Genomic DNA, 20,687 nt, shown 5'->3' with positions numbered 1-20,687 from the left:
AATTTGAATGAATGTTGATAAAATGCTGATACATCAAATACTTAATGTTGCATTTTCAACTCTTTATGATATCTATATTCGACTTTAAATATTGCGGTTTTAAATGTTAGGGATAATTAATATATGTATTTGGATATCCAAAATAATTAATGTTTAGAAGTTTAATATATGTGTTTTACTTACCAATTTTGTATATAGAAATTAAACCAAAACTATTAATTATTTAAAGAAGTGCAAGATAACAATTAACGTGGTCAGAAATTAAATTTAGTTTAATTAAATATATTCTTATATTAATTAATAATTTAATCACTAAAAATAAAAAACAATGAATTTTATATTAAGCATTATTTAAATAGTTTAATTCAATTCCTAAAATTAATATCATTTAAGTAGAATATGAGTAATTAATGATAAAATTTTATATTAAATAGTTAAGTTTACATAGTTGATTGAAATTTATTAAGTTTGATAATATATTTATATTTTAATAATTGATTAAAATTATAATAATGATTATTGATTTAATTAATTAAACCGTTTTATTGTTCATTTCTCCTCTGTAAAAATTCCACTTGTATGGAGTATATTAGAAAATTAAAATATTTGTTATATAGATTTTAAAGTTCTTTGGATAATTATATATTAAATGGTTTTCTGAAATTCCATCGTAAAATTTGTGAATAGATCCTTAAAAATTGGAGAACGAGGATCTAATAGGTTTCGTCCATATACTAATGTTAAGGGTGATTTTAAACCTTCTCTGTCAGATCTAAGAAAATTAATGAAACTTTTCAAGAACTTTTGAAGGTTAGAGTATTTTTTAAATAAAATGTAATCATTTTTTCTAATTTGAACCTAATTAAATAGATAAAAGTGCTAATTATCGTAAAAAAAATCATTTAAATAAAAAATTAATTATTTTTTTATACCATTATCTGTAAGCAATCCATTCAAGATTCTGGCGATGTCGAAAGAAATATCTTCATGTGATCTTATTATTAATTAAAGTCCTCACAACATTAATATAATACACTATATTATTATTATTATTATATGTATGCTTATGTGTCCTGAATTTTTTATTTTATAAAAACATGTACAGCTGAATTAATAATATTAATGATACAACTAAATAACTTAAAGTTTGGACAATTATAATAGATGTAAAATTGATGGTCATACTTACAAATATCACGTAAATAAATAATTTATAAATATATAATAGTGTTTAAAATTTTTGAGTCTATCACTAATATATTATTTATACCGTTAATTAGTGATAGACAGTTTTAATAGACTATCACTAACAAGTCATTTTTTTATGCCTAAAACTAATTGAGCACTTATACATTATCATTGATAGATGTCTATCACTTAATGAACATACAAACAACCACTAAATAAAAAGGACATATATCATTGATGCTATTTTTAATTTTATTGGTATGATATATCAACAAAAGAATTTAGATCAAATAAACATGTTAACTATAACACATTAAAAATAAAAGTTAAATGTCATCCATATATTATTTTCCGCTATTAATAAGGCATATATCAATAATAGATCTACATCTAAAAGTAAATAACGAAAAATAGAAAAAAAATAAATAAAAGTAACATTACTGTTATAGTATTTTCTACTTTATTGACAACAAATATCGATAATAAACCTAAAAAGATGAACTTGCAAGAAATTACCCAAATTTAATTGAAGTAAAATTATATCATCCTTGTATGTCATATTATTATATTGATACGATATATGATATATCAATATTAAATTTATTGACAAACAAGCATGTAATCAATCAATGATAAATTTGGATCATGAATAAAGATAATTAAGAATATTAAATAGGTTCCATTATTGATAGGTTGTTGACATATATGGCTGTTGACCACATGGCCAAATATACTCGAATATTTTTGTTATTCATTTATTCATAACGTGCCAATGATCATTTTAAAAAAATAATAGTTTTATTAAGGTTACAATATTTAAATAAAAGGGATAAGGCAAATGGAGTTATTTTAATAATTTTTTTAATTATATGTACTCGTTTTAAATTCATTATATTTAATTTAATAATGTTGGGGATGGGGGACCATTGTGAATGGATATTTTTATACTTTAATTACGTGTAGGCTGTAATCATGGATAAGATGTTGAAGACCTTTAGAGCAATGTGAATCACATTCATAATTATCATTAAAAAAAAAAAAAAATATAAGGCTTGAATGATAACATATAGATGGATTTGGTAATCATTTTACTTTTTATTTTTGTTTTTTAAAATCATGTCTATAGACACTACTTCCACCTCCAAATTCTACTTCATACTGATGATTTAAAAAAACCAGATCAAATTTTGGAAACTAAAAAAGTAGTTTTTAATTAATTATTTTTGTTTTTTAAATTTGTCTAAGAATTCAACTATTTTACTTAAAAAATTATGCAAATCATGGTAATAAATGGAATGGAAGTAGACTTAATTTTTAAAAAACAAAAACACAAAACGAAATGGTTACAAAACAGGGCCATAATTTGAGTAAAATTAGATTTAAGTGGGTTACATTAAGTAATAGGCCTCCTTTGATCACGTTTGACTTTTAAATTTTAGTTTTTGAAAATTAAGCTTCTAAAGCTCATTTCCACCTCATGATCAAGTTCCAATCATATATATCCACAAAAATTTCAATCTTTACATTAGATTAATAGATATGTTCAACCATGAAAGGTGTCCTGAACCGTATAATTTGCATTATTCAATTTAAAAATTAGTTGTAATTATTTGTACTATTAATTACTTTAAAAATGTATGGTATAAATATTTTAGATAAATTGTCTTTTTTAGCTCTTGCGTTTGACAATATGTGGGTAGAGAAGATTAAAATTTCTAACCCTATTAGTCAAAGTACATATTTTATATTAGTAGATATCGCATTTAATTAAAAAAAATATGCTTATTATGAATCACCCATTCAACAAATAAAGGGCAAGGAAGGTGAAGTATAAACATCACTTTTTATTCATTCATAAATAAAATACAAAGCTACTTGAGCATATTCTTTTGTGGATTAATTTCATGAGTAGCTAAAGAAGTAGCTTTTTTTCCCTTAAAACATTAAACATAAGAGAGTGACAATAGAAAAGAAGGTAATGATATTTTTAGAACTCCATCATATGCTCAAAAGAGAGCCCCTTCAAATAGAGATGCTGTTTGGAATTCCTCTACCAGTGAGGCCTTCAGTACTTGATGGAAGAAGCAAAGTATATGGCACATTAACAGGTCCAGTTCTATTTTTGAGATTGACATCTTTATTTCTTTCAATAATTCTATTTTCGACTTCAAACACGTGTTTTCCAAAATTCTCAAATACTTCCAATGCAGCTTTGTCTGAAGTCCATTCAATGCTGGCTCTTTGTCCAAGATAAACCTCATCAGAAGCATGCCTTGACAAGATTTCAATTAGTGAAACACCAAGAAGTGTTTGAATTTGTGAATTGATTGTTCTCAAGAAAACCTTCTCAGGATTTGATTCGAGTTCTTTGTACTCAGCACTGCCTGCTTCGGGTATAAACCTACGACTGATAGTTGGTCTATTTGGAAATAAGCCTCCATAAGGATATTGTCCAAAGTTAACTGCGGCATGAGAAGCTGAAGAAATCCATATGATGATAGTACATGTTTCAATTAGTTCATTGAAGTTTGCAACTTTGGCCACCATGTTTCATTTTTCTTATCAGCATGACCTTTTTCTCTAAGCTCCTTCCACCAGGACTGGAGTTCAACGTCATTTTGGATTGCTTTATCATCTTTGTAGTATAGAGAGCAATAATTTGTAACCCATGTTTTGATTGTTGACCAAATCTCAAGTCCATCAACAGCAAATGGGTAATCCTCTATGAGTAACTTAAGTCCATGTGGAGAACTTGCACCTCAACCGCTACACCTCTACATAAATCGAAGGATTGTTATATAATTTGAAGGGAAACTTGCACAAACCACTTTTGAATTATGGGTTGATTATAATGAAATCCCTAAATTTGTAGTTTGATAAATAGTCTCTAGGTAGTTTGTTAAGTACTACAATTAACCAACCCCTTTTGTTAGAAAATCAACCTAATATTGATGTCGACATTTAATATTTAAATTCTTGATTTGAGTGGTCATGAATATCGATTTTGAATCAATCAATTTGTTACAAAAATATATATAGCACACGAACAATAATGGTAAACGTAGAATTTTAACATCCTAAAAGGGAGTTGGGTTTTTAACAAGATACAAAGGAAAGTGGGATCAGGACATAATCGAAAAATGAAAATTTTTTAAATCGAAAAATGCTTAAAATATTTTAAAATATAGAAGAATGTCATAATCTATCAATCATAGACATCTATCAATGTCTATCAGTGATAGATGATAGTGGACTATCATTAATAGAATCTAGCAGTATCTATTAGTGTCTATCAGTGATAGGTGATAATAATCTATCGGTGTCTATCATTGATAGACAGTAACACTTTGCTATATTTATAATATTTGAAAAATTTAACTATATTTGAAAATAGCCCACTAAACAATTGCAGAAGTAAATAAATAAACCATGCCAATATGATTGGTGATTTACCTCTTAATGAGATTAGCGGGGAGTGCTTGCTCAAGGAAATTCCATTCCTTATAAATGTGAGAAGATAACTCCATGGAATACCTTGATTGAAAATGAGTTTCTTCAAGTAACCCATCAGCGTTAACAAGGACTTGCCTTGCAAATGCATTTATAAACATAGTGTCTTTGTAATGAGGAACAAGCAATTTATGAATAGGATGAAGCACACTCAATTGTCTATGTGTTGCAATCACAAATGGCTCTTGTACTGCATGAGTATTCAACCTACAATTAACAATTTTCAAGTGTTATTAGATCCATCTTTCAAATCACAAAGCATATTATTCAACATTTAGGACAAAATTATAATTTAAAGAGTAATTATATTTCCATACCAATGGCTGATAAGTTGATGGTAACCAGCATCATTCACAGCCACATAAGCTTTAGCTAACTGCCATATTGAGTTTTCAACTCCTCCTTCAGCTGGAAAATATTGTTTGCTATTTGCACCAAATTGATCACCTTGAGGGTGTGGCAAACTCAATTCAATCACCAATGGCTTCAAAGTGCCATCATCTTTCAAAAATAGCAATGTTCTTGTTGATAAGTTTTTGTTTTTGTTGAATTTATTTTTCTAAGATATGGCATTAGAGCATCATGGTGATCCAATATGTATAGCCTCTTCTGATTCAATGCCTATATATAGATTAAAAAATTAAATTAAACACAACAATATAATTTTGAGGAAAAAAAAAACCTAAGCTTGGGTCTTTTTAAGGTTTACCTCATCAACTGTTAGTCCATCCAACCCAAACTTTATGTCTTCTTCAGTAATCTCTGCTATTTTGATCACCATAGATTTTGGGGTCAAGTTTGCTCAAGGGAGGAATTCCTATAAAATAAATAAAATTATAATTTTTGAAAAAAAAATAAAATTTTTCTATATAAAAATGGACCGAACAGAAAATTTTTGAAATCATTACCTCTAGACGACGAATGATTAGAGGGTTAACTCCAGCTAGCATTTCTCTTGCAAATTCTTCATCTGTTTTCCATGCAGACTTGTCCTCTATACACAATTATTAGATAAAAAATATTATATTAATAATGATTAATTATACAACCTTAAATTATAATTCAAATTAATATAAATTTCAGATAAAAATATCTAAATTTGCAAATTTGATTCGTGGACTCTTGACATAATATATATAAATTAGAGAAGACGACAAGGAAATATTTAACTATTTCTATCGTCTATAAAGTTCTGAGTTAATTAATATATATATATATAAGCCATATATTATTAGATCTTTGTTTTGTAAGTTGCCATTTCTTACCTAGAAATTTTAATTGAATCCTCTAACAAATCGTTATTTATGAAAATTTTTTTAAAAAAAAGAACAATTAGGATGAGAAAGACTTGAACTTTTGACCTCAGGATATAACCCAATCAAAGTTATAAGATTTATGCACTAACCAGTTGCACACCACCCCTTAGTTCTTGAATTCTAAATTACTCAAACGGCATCTTAAGTACATGTTAATAACATAATCAATTCCAAATTAGTCTTTAGATTAGACATTAACTTTATCTAAAATGCGGGGCGTTCACATATATCTAATAATTTCAATTATAAAATAGTAAAAAAAGAAAAACAACATTTCTCTCGATATATTATACCTTTAACAACTTGTGGAGGTGAAAATTTGAGAAAGCGTTGGTCATTGTCGGTCCTTAGAAGTTCTTGGAACATGGGTGGAGTGAAACCCTTAGTGAGGTTCCTAAAGACATCTAATGGGACAGGAAGTCCTCCTTCATAAAGATTATGAACATCTTGGAATTTATCAAACTCTGTTGGACTAAAATCTACCAAGTTTACAAGCGCTGGTTGGCCGTTGAAACAAGTGATTTCAAAGCAAATCCAAGAAAGTCTGATAACTTCAAGTGGCCAAAATTTTCTCTCTTGGTACATAAATGTTTAATCCCGATATCAATGATAATCTACTCTCGTAGTTGGAATCTGAAAAAAAAATTAATGGCATTGGAAAAATTATTATAACATTAAGGTTTAGATAATTAAGAATTGAACTTTGGATTCAACAATATTTTTATAATATAGACCAAGTGGATGATTATTATAAATTGTAATGTTCCACTTAGCTTGTACAAATCTTGTCACCATCTATATTGAATATGTTAAAATGGGTATAGATTTAAAATTTTAGATTGTAGAAGTATTTGAGATATTTTTAAAATATATTTGAGGAAAATTATTTGTAAAATAAACACAATATTAGAGTATTATATATGATATTTGTTATAGTTAAGATTTATTATTGGTTAAAAGTTTGTGTTTATTTGGTCTCTAAATTTAAAAATATCTAATAATTCTCTAATTTGTATCTTTTTGTATTGTTTAATAAACCTTTAAAATTTCAATGTTGCGTCTAGTGGATTCATTAATGAAAGGAATTAAAACAAAAGTTAGAAAGTAAATTTATATTATTGAAAATCAAACTTCAAACACTAAACAAGAAATTTTAGCCTTTGTGTAATTCATGTTTATAACTCAGGCACAATAATAATAATAATTATATATATAATATTATATATATATATATATATATATATATATTATATATATAGTATAAAAGGTGTGTTTTCTTTTTTATTTGAGGATTTTCAAAAATAGAAAAATGAGAAAAAATATTTATATAAAATAGTAAAATTGAATCTTATTTAATAAAAATTGATAGAAACTAATAGAAGTTTATCAGTGTTTTTGAGTGGTAGAACTGATAGAAGTCTAGCACTGAGATTATATGATGACGTTGATAGAAGTCTATCAGTGTTTTGTTTTGTTTTTTCCTATTTCTCTTAATAGTTTGACATTTTTTCTATATGTGATTTTTTTTTTTTTTTAAATTCAAGCTTAAAAACACCGTTTTTCAAGAGTGTGTAAAACCAACTCATGTTTTGAAAATTTTTTTTTTCTAAAAGAAAATTTCGTTAAAAAAATAAATGCACGGTTTCATAAATTATTAGATGGTTATTAAATGGGGTCGTAATAATCTTACCTTTTCTTTCTCGTGGTCGTCCAGTTCTTCCACGACGAGGGTAAGGGAATTGGCTCCCTCCAAGAATAGGACGCCCATCACCAGGTTCGGAAAGGTCATTATAGACATCATAGTCATAAATTCTATCCCATTCTTTGCGCTCTCCAGTTCCATCTCCTCTAAGGGTCAACAATTCTTCCTCTCTATACTTACGAAGAGGATTTGGTGTCTCACTTGGAAGATATGTCTATGTATAGAAATCAAATAATTACATTAGAAATAAACAAATTATTCCTTGAGATAGAGCAAGCTAGAAGAAAAGGAAAATTTTTTTACCTTATTAACAAAGAAAATACGATCTTTCTTGTATCTTCCAGAGGGGTAAACCCATGAATTACAATCAAAATGAACATTTCCAAAGCCAGGAACATCCTCAAGTGTTAGAGATTTGAGAAAAAATTCACTTGTATGTCCATTTTGGATGAAGAAAGCTCCTGGAAATCCAAAATTATCTTCCCATGTAAAGTTGACTTGAAACACAGATTCTCCAGCAAACAATGGTGGGATTGAAGTTATCCACCTCTCCAAAAATGCCTTCTTCCCAACCTTGCCTCGTGAGTCAAGTGCTGTGAAAATTAAATTTTACCAATTTAATCATCGAACAAAATTTAATGAACTTGATCGAGGTTAAATTTTAATTGATCTATGAGCATTCAGGTTTGAAATTAGTGAAAAATATGGAGCATCAATATTGTAAGGTCCTAATAACATATGTAGGATTACATCTAAAAAACCAATTGATAATAAGAGGAATAACTCATGTAGTTCTTGACCTATCCATATTTTTTAAAAATATTCTATCCAATAAATTCATTAATTTTAAAGTACGTATAGTAGACTCAAAACTTCAATTCGGCTTGTGATGTGATATTTTAAAAGTTGATGAAGGAGCTACAAAGTTCAGGGACATATTAGATATATATTTAAAAATTTAGGAACATAACAAGTAATAAAAATAAAAAAATAAAGAGACTAAATTTGTAATTTAAACTGTACAAATATATAGAGAGTTGAAGGGAAAGAGATGTTACAAGCTTGAGTGGCACTAATGAGTTGAAGAGAAACACCACCGCCCAAGAGTTCAGTGAAGTTATCAAGAAGAGTGGAATGAAATTCAGTGAAATCCAAAACATTGCTTCTCATAAGAATGACTTTCCCTTTGATTTTTTTTCCTCCAATATTGGAAATTTGATCTGCAATATTACTTCCAGCATTGATAACAGAGCCAGCAAGATCTCCAGTGGTATTCAAGGCTCCCTCTATTATATTCTTTCCAATAGAAAACATTTTTACTTGTTTTTTTCTAACAATCTTTTTTTCCCACTCTTTCTCTCTCTTTGTTTTAATAGCTTGAAGAACAAGCTGTAGTGTGGAGGGATGCAATTTTTCTCTTGTATTTATAGCCTAAAATGTAGATCTTTGGTTCTTTCAATGATTCTCATAAGATCACCTAACCTTTATTTTAAGACCTTGGGAAATGAGTGAAAAACATGGGGCATCAATTTTTTATTATAATATTATGAAAAAGGACAGGAAGAAATTTGAATATAAATCTCATTTTCTCACCTTGTGTAAACGTGGCTATTAAAATGATAAAGAAAAGTCAACCTTTTTTAGAGTGGAATAAATAAATCAAGAGGGAGAATATACACACAACTTCATAGTAAAATAAATAAATGTATTAAATATTTCATCTCAAAATTAACTTATTATCTTCGTATAAAGAATTATGCATGTCTATCTCTTTTCTTATGTGAGATCCTCAATATTTTCTTTAACATAGTATTTTTATTTGAACATGAGATTTCATCTGAAAGTCAACTGGTCAGAAAAAGAGTAGGTAACTCATGTAACTTGTAAACGTTATGTGAGATTTAATTTCTTCGTCTTTCAAATGTGGGATCGTTAACATAAAAGGAGTTGAGCATTTTAAGAATATGGTTAAATTATAAGTCTACTCCATATCAAACACCTGGTTAAATTGTATATTTTGTATACGTTTGGTTTTAAAATTCAAGTAAAATTTTGAAAATTATAAAAGTTAGATTTTAATTAATACTTGGTTTTTTTTTTCCTTACAATTTGGTTGAGAATTCCTATGTTTACATGAAAAAAAAATAGAAATCATGATTAAGAATCGTGAGAAAACATATATTTTCAATTTTCAAAAATTAAAAAAAAAACCAGTTATCAAATATAAACTAAAGAAAATAGGAATTTTGTGTTCAATAGGGGAATTTTGTGTTCAATAGGGCTACATATTTAAAGTCTAGAGATCTATTAGGCACATTTGAAAGTTTATGAAACTAAAAATATACAAACTTCAAAACATTTTAAAAAACAAAGAGCTTATTTGGTAGACAATTTAAATTATGTTTTATGTTCTTAAACTTTCAAAAACTATTTCTAGATTATATGATCTAAATAGTATAAATTCAACAAACAATATATTTCCAATGTATTTTAGATTTTGAATTAGAAATATCAAAATATAGAATTATATTTAAAAAAATAAAAACATTGATAAATATAGTATTTCATATTATAAACTCAATTATTTTTTGTTAAATTAAAATATGTATTAAATAATTTTTTATTTAACGAAAATATGTATCAACTTTTTCTTGCTAAACTAAAATATGTATTATATAATATAAAATAATAATAATATAAAATTTTTAACGTAAAACAAATTTGTAGAAAATGGTTTATGATTTATAAATATATCATCGGACACATTTTGAGCGATTGCTTATATTTGAATTTAAGCTAAACCATAAACGATTATATATTATTGAAATATATTTGAAATATTTATGACGAAAACCTTTGTGAAGAAATTTTACTAGTCTTTTCTAAAGGTAATTGCAATTGGTAGCATTTTTAGGAATAATAATCAACTATATAATATCATTTAAAAAAAGTTGCAAATATAGCCAAGCTATCGTTGATAGACTCTTACCAGTGATATGGTTTATTACTGATAGACTCCTACCAATAATATGGTTTATAACTGATAGACTATTTCAATTTGACCATATTTATAATTTTTTTTTACATTATACTATATCTACTAATACTTTCGATCTAATTTTTATATTTGCAACTGTTACTTTTCTAATTGAATCTATCCATAGTAAAAGTAAATGAAGAAAACCAATTGATATAGATGTATATTTAAAATGCTTTTCATTGTGTTAGTCTCCAAAAAGGAAATTAAAAAATAACCAAAAAAACTCTTCTACCAGGCATTTTCTTTGTTCTACTAAGAAGGCTTGCATTTTTACTCGTGTTATATATATGTGTGTGTATATATATATATGTATGTATATATATGTGTGTATGTATGTATGTATATGTGTATGTATGTGTATGTATGTATGTATGTATATATGTATGTATGTGTATGTATGTATGTATATATATATGTGTATGTATGTATGTATGTATGTGTATGTATGTATATATATGTATGTGTATGTATGTATATATATATGTATATATTGTTAAATTTACAAATTCAACAATGAAATTTCAAATTTTGTAAAAGAAAAATTTCACATATAAAAAAATATCAAACTTTTTATAGAAATAGTAAAAAAACATTGATAAAACACTGATAAACTTTTATCGACATTTACTAGTGACAGGCTTGTGTTAATTTCTATCACGATATTATTAATGATAGACTTCTATTTGTTTCTATCATTGATAGACACTAATAAACTATCAGCATTTATCAATGATAGACTTTTATAAGTTTTTATCACTCATGGATGTTGATAGAAGTACTTGGAAAATAAAAAAAAAAAAAACTATTCTACAAGACATTTTCTTTGTTAAACTAAGAAGGCTTGCATTTTTACTTGTGTTATATATATATTGAATTTGTACTCGTGTTGTGTTATGTATGTATGTATGTATGTATGTATGTATGTATGTATGTATGTATGTATGTATGTATGTATGTATGTACGAATTCAACAATGAAATTTCAAATTTTGCAAAAGAAGATTTTCACATATAAAAAAATGTCAAACTATTTATAGAATTTATCATTTATAAACAAAATTTATCATTTATAAACCATGGATATAACAAATTTATCATTTATAAACCATATTTATCTGTCAATTATTCGTTTGATTTAATTTCAGTCCTATTCATTTGTTATAGAATACTGTTTTCTAGTACATTATAATTACCTTATAATGGTTTAATTTATTATGCTAGTAACCATTTTGAACGACTGTTGATAAATTATTGGTGTGTACATGAAATGAATTTCTGGGATGCGTTTGAAATACCTTTTCAAGTGATTAAATTAAAAATAAGTTGCTTTGAAAAAAAAATCATGTATTTAGGAACTACCTAAAAAGAATTTTGAAAAAATAAGTTGATAAAATAAGTTAGTTTAGGATAGATACTTGAAACCAACTTTTAGAAAAATGAATTTTCGTTGTTTAATGGGATTAATCACCCTAATGTGTATAAGAAACTTCGGTCACCACCTCCAACAATCGCTCCAAACCACCACCTTTGGCGACTGTCGCCAACCAACTCTGTCCAGCATCTCCGACGCCCACAACTAACTTCGACTACCACTGCTATCGAAAAAATTTTCTATAGTAATTTGAAATTAATAAAAACAATTTAGTATATTATATACAAAACAAACTTTTACATAAAGACATTTTTTAAAGAAAAAAGTTGTCAAACACATGTGTCTTTTTATTTTGAGAAGCTTTATCAAAAGTGTTTAAATGAAAATGAATGTTTGTAAAACATTTTTTTCTTAAGTCATTCCAAACAGGCCCTTAAATGACTATCGATATATAAATAAAATTTATGTATCTATGTTACAATTTAAATAAAATTTGAGTGAGTGTTGATAAAATGCTGATACACCAAATACTTAATGTTGCATTTTCAACTCTTTATGATATGTAATTGATACACTAATGATCTACTTGTCATTCATTTTAAATTAGTACCAATATGCATTTTAGATGTCAACGTTAAACCTAATAAGTATCATTTAAATGATATCTTCATATTTGGTATATCAACAATGTCAATGATATGTTTGCTTTTTTCCCTCAATCAGATATATCAGTTAATTAATGACAAAATATGAAATATTTATTATACAATTGATATACCAAATTTACGATAACTTATATATCAATCATATAAAAAATTTGAAAATAAAATAGATTAACTAATATAATTTATATTTGGTATATCACTTAACAACATTAATGCATTTTAACATAGACCATCACTAGAAGAAATTCGGGCTTTAAAACCGACATTAAAGGGCTTCAATAACACCAATAACACAGCCTTCAATGTCGGTTGCAACCAACATTAAAGGTCTTTAGTGATTAGAGCTTGTCGGTTGCAACCGACATTAAAGCCTTTTTTTTTTTTTTGGATTCTTAACCGACATTGAAGCCCGAATCTATCCGTTTTATCAATTATTGTCCGTTTTTTAAAGTTCCTTTGCCAAATCCATTTTTTCAGTAAAAAAGTATAACATGATACATCATCATCGAACACTATGGCTATGAAATTATTCATGTATGGATTGTAAATCTATTGCATTTAATCCACAAATTCTACTATAGAATTATAATTTAAAAGACATACAATAATTCAAGCCTTGAAAACACAAATTACAAGTAATACAAAAATTATGATTTTACAAGGGCAACAGAATCTTCCGTGTAAGGGCAACACAATTTTATTTGTCTACAAATTTGGGAGGGTTTAAGAGATTAAGAGATGTAATATACGTTGTTGAGATGGACTTTATTATCAGGATTCTTCTTCTTCAGCAGCAACTACAGAAGAATTGGAATGATTTCGAATTTAACTTCAACTTAACAAGTAATGTGCCTGAGATTAAGAATTTGACCTCAGGCAGACTCTGATCCAAGGAGAAAATTAATATTATAACCATAACCACATTTATATAATCATATGAAAGGCCAAATGTTAATGAAACTTCAATCTATCACGCATATTGAAACGTGCTATAATGTGATCAGAACACAGAAAACAGAAGTGCCAACTCATATATAATAGTAACACAATCAAGATAACCAGCTTCTGTCAGATTGCAAAAGTAATCTCCATTCAATAGAATGAATCCATAATCTAATTATATGAAACAGATTTAGCCAAATAAATATACCTTATCTGGTGTCATGCCAAGCTCTCTCTTGAACACTTCACACACTTGATTGTACGGGGATACTAGGTATAAAACTAACCTACAAGAACATAAGGACTAGTTTTCAGTATGAAATCCAAAGCAACAGAAGTTTTTGGATCAATATTAAACTGCATACCTTGAAACAGGAGGACAATAATGGTGTCGAAGAATATCAATTTCCCAAAGTGAACTTCCTATACCAATAATTCTTGTTAACAAGGATCAATCACCAAATATTAAACCACCACACAATAAACATAAAACGACCGCTAGTAGGATTAACTCAAAAAGGCATGATTCAAATTGAGCACACATGGACTATTGTGGAGCAAACAACCACGACACGTAGCTAACTGTATTTTCAACCATGAAATTTATGTGCGAGAGTGAGAGCGAGAGCGAGAGTAACGAGAGTGGAGGGACGAGCGAGAGCGAGAGGGCTGCGCTGCAAAGACTATGAGCAAGAGCGAGAAGGATTTGAGCGAGAGAGGAGGGATTTGGGCGGAGATATATATCTAAGTATATAAATAATATTTTTAAAAACAAGAGAAGTTGATGCACAGGTTATAGAATCTATCTATAACAATTAGATTAAAAACAGTGCTACCTTCAATCATAACCAATATATTATGATTTCTTTCTTCCAAGGGAGCATTAGCTCAACATCAAATTTCATTCTCCGAAGTAGAAATGGTCTTAGTATTACATGCAGTTTTGCCACCATTTGCAGGATTGGAATATCTGAATATGGCACACTTATGTAACAAATGGTGCTGGAAAAAAAATGTCAAAAGAATTACTAACCTGGGCCTTTCTATTCTCTTGTGTTTCTTCTTTTTCTTCAGCTTGACACTTTCCAGAGAGACATGAACTAACAACGAATCAAACATCAATAAAGTCTTTCTCCAAATCTCTAATGCTCTAGTATTCCTCTCTCCCCTAAGAAGTACAGATGAATGACGAAACAAAAAATGTATCGCATTAACAAAACCCTTAGAACTTTGTGGTTTTTTTAACTGGTTTATATTCAGAAACACTAAAATGTAGTCAAATAGCATTACCTCAGAAACAAATTCAAATCCTTCATATTACCTCAGAAACAGATTCAAATCCTTCATATTACCTCAAAAACAGATTCAAATCCTTCATATTCAAATCCTTCATTACGGCTGGTGACAATATGCAAGGAAAAAACTCAAACCTAGATTAAAATTGACGCGGAAAAGATCTAAAAAAAGGGGAATGAAATTGCAGATCGAATTACCTCAGAAACATATTCAAATCCTTCATATCTCTACCGATCTCTCTGTTCTTTCTTCAATTTATTTTTTCAATCATCGTTGGAATCTTCTCAAAGCATCGACTATGACTCTTGCTGCTTATTTATCAATGGCATCGGGAGTACAAAAAGATGCAAAATCGATTTCAAATCGGTACTACATGGACCGACATTACCGACCTATCTACGGGTTTTGCCATTTCTCGTTGGTTCCACACATCTCTTACTTTTCTACCTTAGAAACAGATTGGTCGAGTAGGTGTTTAGGGGAGTGATGATCCATGAGATTGGCTTTTTTGGCATTTTTGGTCGCCATTTTTAATAGCTTTCGGTTTTAGTTCTCTTCGCCATCTACGAAGGTTTGTTTGAAATCTGAGAGAGAAAGGAGAGAAACAAAATGTAACCTAATATCATTTTTCGTAAGAAACAAAAATGGGGGGACTGGGAAGGAGGTGGCTGATGGGGAAAATAGGGTTTAGAAAAGGGATAGATAGGATAGATAGGGATAGAAGCGGGAAATGAAAAATAAATTGGGGGGGGGGGGGGGAGCGGGGGAGGAATGGGTTTTGTTTTCTTTTTTAAGGGAAAAAAAGAAAACCAGATCTTTAATGTCTGTTTTAAACCGATATTAAATGTATACCTACAATGTCGGTTTAAAATCGACATTATACATCTGGTTTCACATTTTCCAACCGACATTAAAGCCCAAAATTCTTGTAGTGTATCAACATCAAAATTAAACTATTGAATGAAAATAACATCAAAATTAAACTAATCGAATGAAAATAGTTCTATATCAAAAAGAAAAAATAAAAATAATATTTATCATAATTGAACAAACGTCAGCTATAATACAAGTAAAGTCATGATAACGATATTCTTTAAATAAAGTATATCAATTGATTGATATACCAACTATAATGTACATCGATGAATTGATATACCAAAATATAAAGTATATTAAATATATCTATTGATACATAAATGAGGGTAAAATTATAAACATGAAAAATTGAGAATCTAGTTTGAGTTTTTTTGCTATATTTACAATTTGAGGACTATTGCTATTTTTGCAAGTACCTTTATGTTTTTTTTTTACTGCCCATTTCAATTTTCCTAACTTTTTAATAAGAAAACTAGGAGACACTACAAGAAAAACCACCTTTCTTGATATTTTCAATTTTAAATACTTGACGTTTTTATGTAAAAAATATATCAAAATATAGGTGATTTTAAAGAAAAAAAATATCAATAATTGATTTTAAAAAGCGGGGGCTGTGCATTTTTCCTGAAAAATACAGTACTTGACGTTTTAAAAATGTCAAGTTCAATTAATGGATTCTTGATGTTTTAAAAACATCAAGAATTGTAGAATATAAAGGGTAGCATTGCAACGCTACGTATTTTGACGAAAAAAATGAAAAAACGTGCATGCCTCATGCGCAGTGTTGCAATGCTCTCAATAGCATTACAATGCGATGGGTTTTGATGGGAAAATTACACGCTCTTCAACAGCGTTGCAACGCTCTTTTTGTAGTGTTGCAATGCTATTAGACAGATTTAAAAGAAATTCCAACAGATTTAGTCGATTTTATTCCAAATACACTCAAAATCTTCTTGGTTTTTCACTTTCCTTTGAGGCATGAACTTTCAAAGTTAGGGGTTAATCTGGATTTTCTTATTTAGATTGGGTTTAAGTCTTGATTTTCTTAGTTTGATTAGACTTAATATTGATTTTCTTGTTTAGATTAGGTTTAATTCTTGATTTTCTTGGTTTGAGGTATGAAGTTTCAAAGTTAGGGCTTGATTTTCTTGGTTTGAGGCATGAACTTTCCTTGATTTTTTTTTTTTTTTTTTTTTGAAGCTTGAACTTTCAAAGTTAGGGTTTAATCTCTCATGTACATTTTTGAATCTCATAATAAACTCTTGTTTCATATTGTTATTGAATGAGATTGAATTTTAGAGAACTTGCCAAAGTTGGGATTGCCACTTTGCCAAAGTTAGGGCTTTAATTGTAGAGAATTTGCAAGAACTTGCCACTTTTCTTTAATTAAATGCTTGCCAAAATTAGATATGTCAATGTGTCTAATTTATTAGGGCTTTAAGTTAGGGCTTTAATGCTTGCCAAAGATTATGAATTGGGTGTGGAAAACTTCATAAAATTTGGATTTTTAATACAAATAGCTCATATCTTTGTTGTCCTTGTTTGGAATGTTAGAATTGTGAAAAGCATAGAAGCAAAAATATTAGAGATCATTTATATGTCAATGGGATTGATGAAAGTTATAAAATTTGGTTTTGACATGGGAAAAACTTCATAACTCATCATTTGTGGAGAATCTTCTAAGTTTGACACCCATATATATGAAGAGACTGATGTTGGAATTTTAAAAGAAATGGTTAAAGTTGCTCATGAGGAATATTCAAGAGATTCGAATGGATTTGAGAAGTGCTTAATGATGCTAAAAATCTATTATACGAAGGGTACAAAAAATACACTAAGTTGTCTACATTAGTTAAATTGTATAATTTAAAAGTTAGTTATGGATGGAGTGATACTAGTTTTTCATAACTACTCAAAACCTTAAAGGAAATTTTGCCCACTAGCAATGAGCTCCTAAATTTAATGTATGAAGCAAAGAAAATTTTAGGTGCACTAGGAATGAGATATGAGAAGATTCATGCATGCCCTAATGAATTTTGTTTATATAGAAAAGAATGTGCAGATGCAATTGAATGTCCTGAATGTGGCGAATCAAGGTGGAAAAACGGGAAGGATACAAAATGTGGGAAAAAACAAATACCTTCAAAAGTGATATGATACTTTCCACCAATTTCATGATTCAAAAGGCTTTTTAGAAGTATTGATTGTGCTAAAAACTTGACTTGGCACGTTGATATCTTTGTTTAGCATTATCAGCCAATGCAGTAAATCCACATGGTGAAATGAGTTCTAAATATAGTTGTTGGCCTGTAGTGGTGGTCATTTATAATCTTCCACCATGGTTGTGTATGAAAAGAAAGTACATGATGCGATCAACTAAGTTGTCTAGACCCGAGATTAATATATGCATTAGGATATTTCAACTAAGTTGACACATCTTCAGAGTCCTCATCATCTCCTAACCCTCTAGCAATGGAATATTTGTTAAATATTCAACTTTCTTTTATTTAATTATAGGTAAAATTTAAAAACCATATAGAAACAAAATGGTTCTATATTTTGTGACTTTAAATGTTTCGGTTTTAAATGTCAAGGATAATTAATGCATGTGTTTAGATATACAAAATAATTAATGTCTGGAAGTTAAATATATGTGTTTTATTTACCAATTTTGTGTATAGAAACCAAAACTAATAATTATTTAATGAAGTGTAAAATAACAATTAATGTGGTCAAAAATTAAATTTAGTTTAATTAAATATATGCTTATATAATTAATTTTTAATCAGTAAAAATTAAAAAAAAATTGTATTAAGCACTATTTAAATGGTTTAATTTAATTACTAAAATTAACATCATTTAATTAGAATATGAATAATTAATGATAAAATTTTATATTAAATAATTAAGTTTACATAGTTGATTGAAATTTATTAAGTCTGAAAATATATTTATATTTTAATTATTAATTAAAATTAATAGTAATGATTATTGATTTAATTAATTAGGCCTTTTTTATTGTTCATTTCTCCCGCGTAAAAATTTGACTTGTATGGAGTATCTTAGAAAATTAAAAATCTGTCATACAGATGCTAAAGTTCTTTGGATAATTATATATTAAATGTTTGTCTAAAATTCTGTCACAAAATTTGTGAATGTCTTTAGGAATTGGAGAACGAGGAGCTAATAGGAGGAGCTAATAGGTTTTGTTCATGTACTAATGTTAAAGGTGATTTTAAATTTAAATAAAAAATTAATTATTTTCTTATATCATTATCTATAAGCAATCCATTCAATATTCTCACAATCTTGAAAGAAATATCTTAAATGATAAATTAAATCATTTAAAGTTTGGACAATTATAATGGATGTAAAATTGATGGTCACACTTACAAATATCACACAAATAAATAATTTATAAATATATAATATTGTTTAAATTTGTTGAGTCTATCACTAATATACTACTTATACAGTTAATTAGTGGTAGACAGTTTTAATAGACTATCTCTAACAAGTCATTTTTTATATCTATAACCGATTGAACACTTATACATTTATCATTAATAGATATCTAGAACTTAATGAGCATACGAACAACCACTAAACAAAAAGGACATATATCATTGATGCTATTTTAATTTTATTGATATGATATATCAACAACATAATTTATAGCAAATAAGTGTGTTAACTATAACATATTAAAAATAAAAGTTAAATGTCATCAATATATTATTTCTGCTATTAATAAGGCATATATAAATAACAGATCTAGATCTAATAGTAAATAACGAAAAATAGAAAAAAAAAATAAAAGTAACATTAGTGTTATAGTATTTTTCTACTTTATTGATAACAAATATCGATAATAAATCTAAAAAAGATGAACTTGCAAGAAATTACCCACATCTATTAGTAAGATAAATAAATGTATTAAATATTTGAATAATAAAGAAATCACCCTTTTTGAGAGTGGAATAAAGAAATCAAGAGGGAGAATATACACACAACTTTATAGTAAGATAAATAAATGTATTAAATATTTCATCTCAAAATTAACTTATTATCCATTTCTATCTCTTTTTTTATATAAGATCCTCAATATTCTCTTTAAGATAATGACTCTATTTGAACAAGAGATTTCATCTCAAAGTCAACTGGTAAGAAAAAGAGTAGGTAACTCATGTAACTTGTAAACGTAATGTGAGGTTCAATTTCTTCGTCTTTCAAATGTGGAATCTTTAACATAAAAGCAGTTGAACATTTTAAGAACACTTATACATTTATCATTGATAGTTACTCAAGTGGATAAAACAACTGTTTTCTAAGTAGAAAGTCATATGCGTGACCCCTTAGATTGCACATAAATAATTATATATTTTTGTATATGTTTGGTTTTAAAATTATATCATCCTTATAATGTCATTATTATATTGATACGATATATAATATATCAGCATTAAATTTATTGACAAACGAGTATGCAACCAACCAATGATAAATTTCGATCATGATGAATGATAATTAAGAATATTAAATAGGATCCATTATTGATAGGTTGTTGACATATATGGCTGTTGATCATATGGCCAAATATACTCGAATATTTTTGTTATTCATTTATTCATAACGTGCCAATGATCATTTTAAAAAAATAATAGTTTTATTCAGGTTACAATATTTAAATAAAAGGGATAAGGCAAATTGAGTTATTGTAATATATTTTTTTTAATTATATGCGCTCGTTTCAAATTCACTATATTTAATTTTTAATAATG

The 20,687-nt window shown here is 27.6% G+C and overlaps 1 protein-coding gene across 1 annotated transcript; it reads right to left on the bottom strand.

Annotated features, from left to right (window-relative positions):
* Positions 1-3,210: 3,210 nt before the first annotated feature.
* LOC120080303 (linoleate 9S-lipoxygenase 6-like) lies at positions 3,211-9,030 on the bottom strand. Its single transcript, XM_039034939.1, is given in 15 exon segments — positions 3,211-3,716; positions 3,719-3,946; positions 3,949-3,962; positions 4,642-4,905; positions 5,016-5,226; positions 5,229-5,319; positions 5,408-5,458; positions 5,460-5,515; positions 5,615-5,692; positions 6,308-6,520; positions 6,523-6,588; positions 6,591-6,647; positions 7,705-7,930; positions 8,020-8,309; positions 8,775-9,030. Coding segments are annotated over 15 exon segments (2,607 nt in total).
* Positions 9,031-20,687: the final 11,657 nt, after the last annotated feature.

Source organism: Benincasa hispida, chromosome 6 (genome assembly GCF_009727055.1).
Source record: "Benincasa hispida cultivar B227 chromosome 6, ASM972705v1, whole genome shotgun sequence".
Classification (NCBI taxonomy): Eukaryota; Viridiplantae; Streptophyta; class Magnoliopsida; order Cucurbitales; family Cucurbitaceae; genus Benincasa; species Benincasa hispida.
The sequence above is the reverse complement of the archived record's forward strand: the minus strand, read 5'-3'. Positions and strand labels throughout refer to the sequence as shown.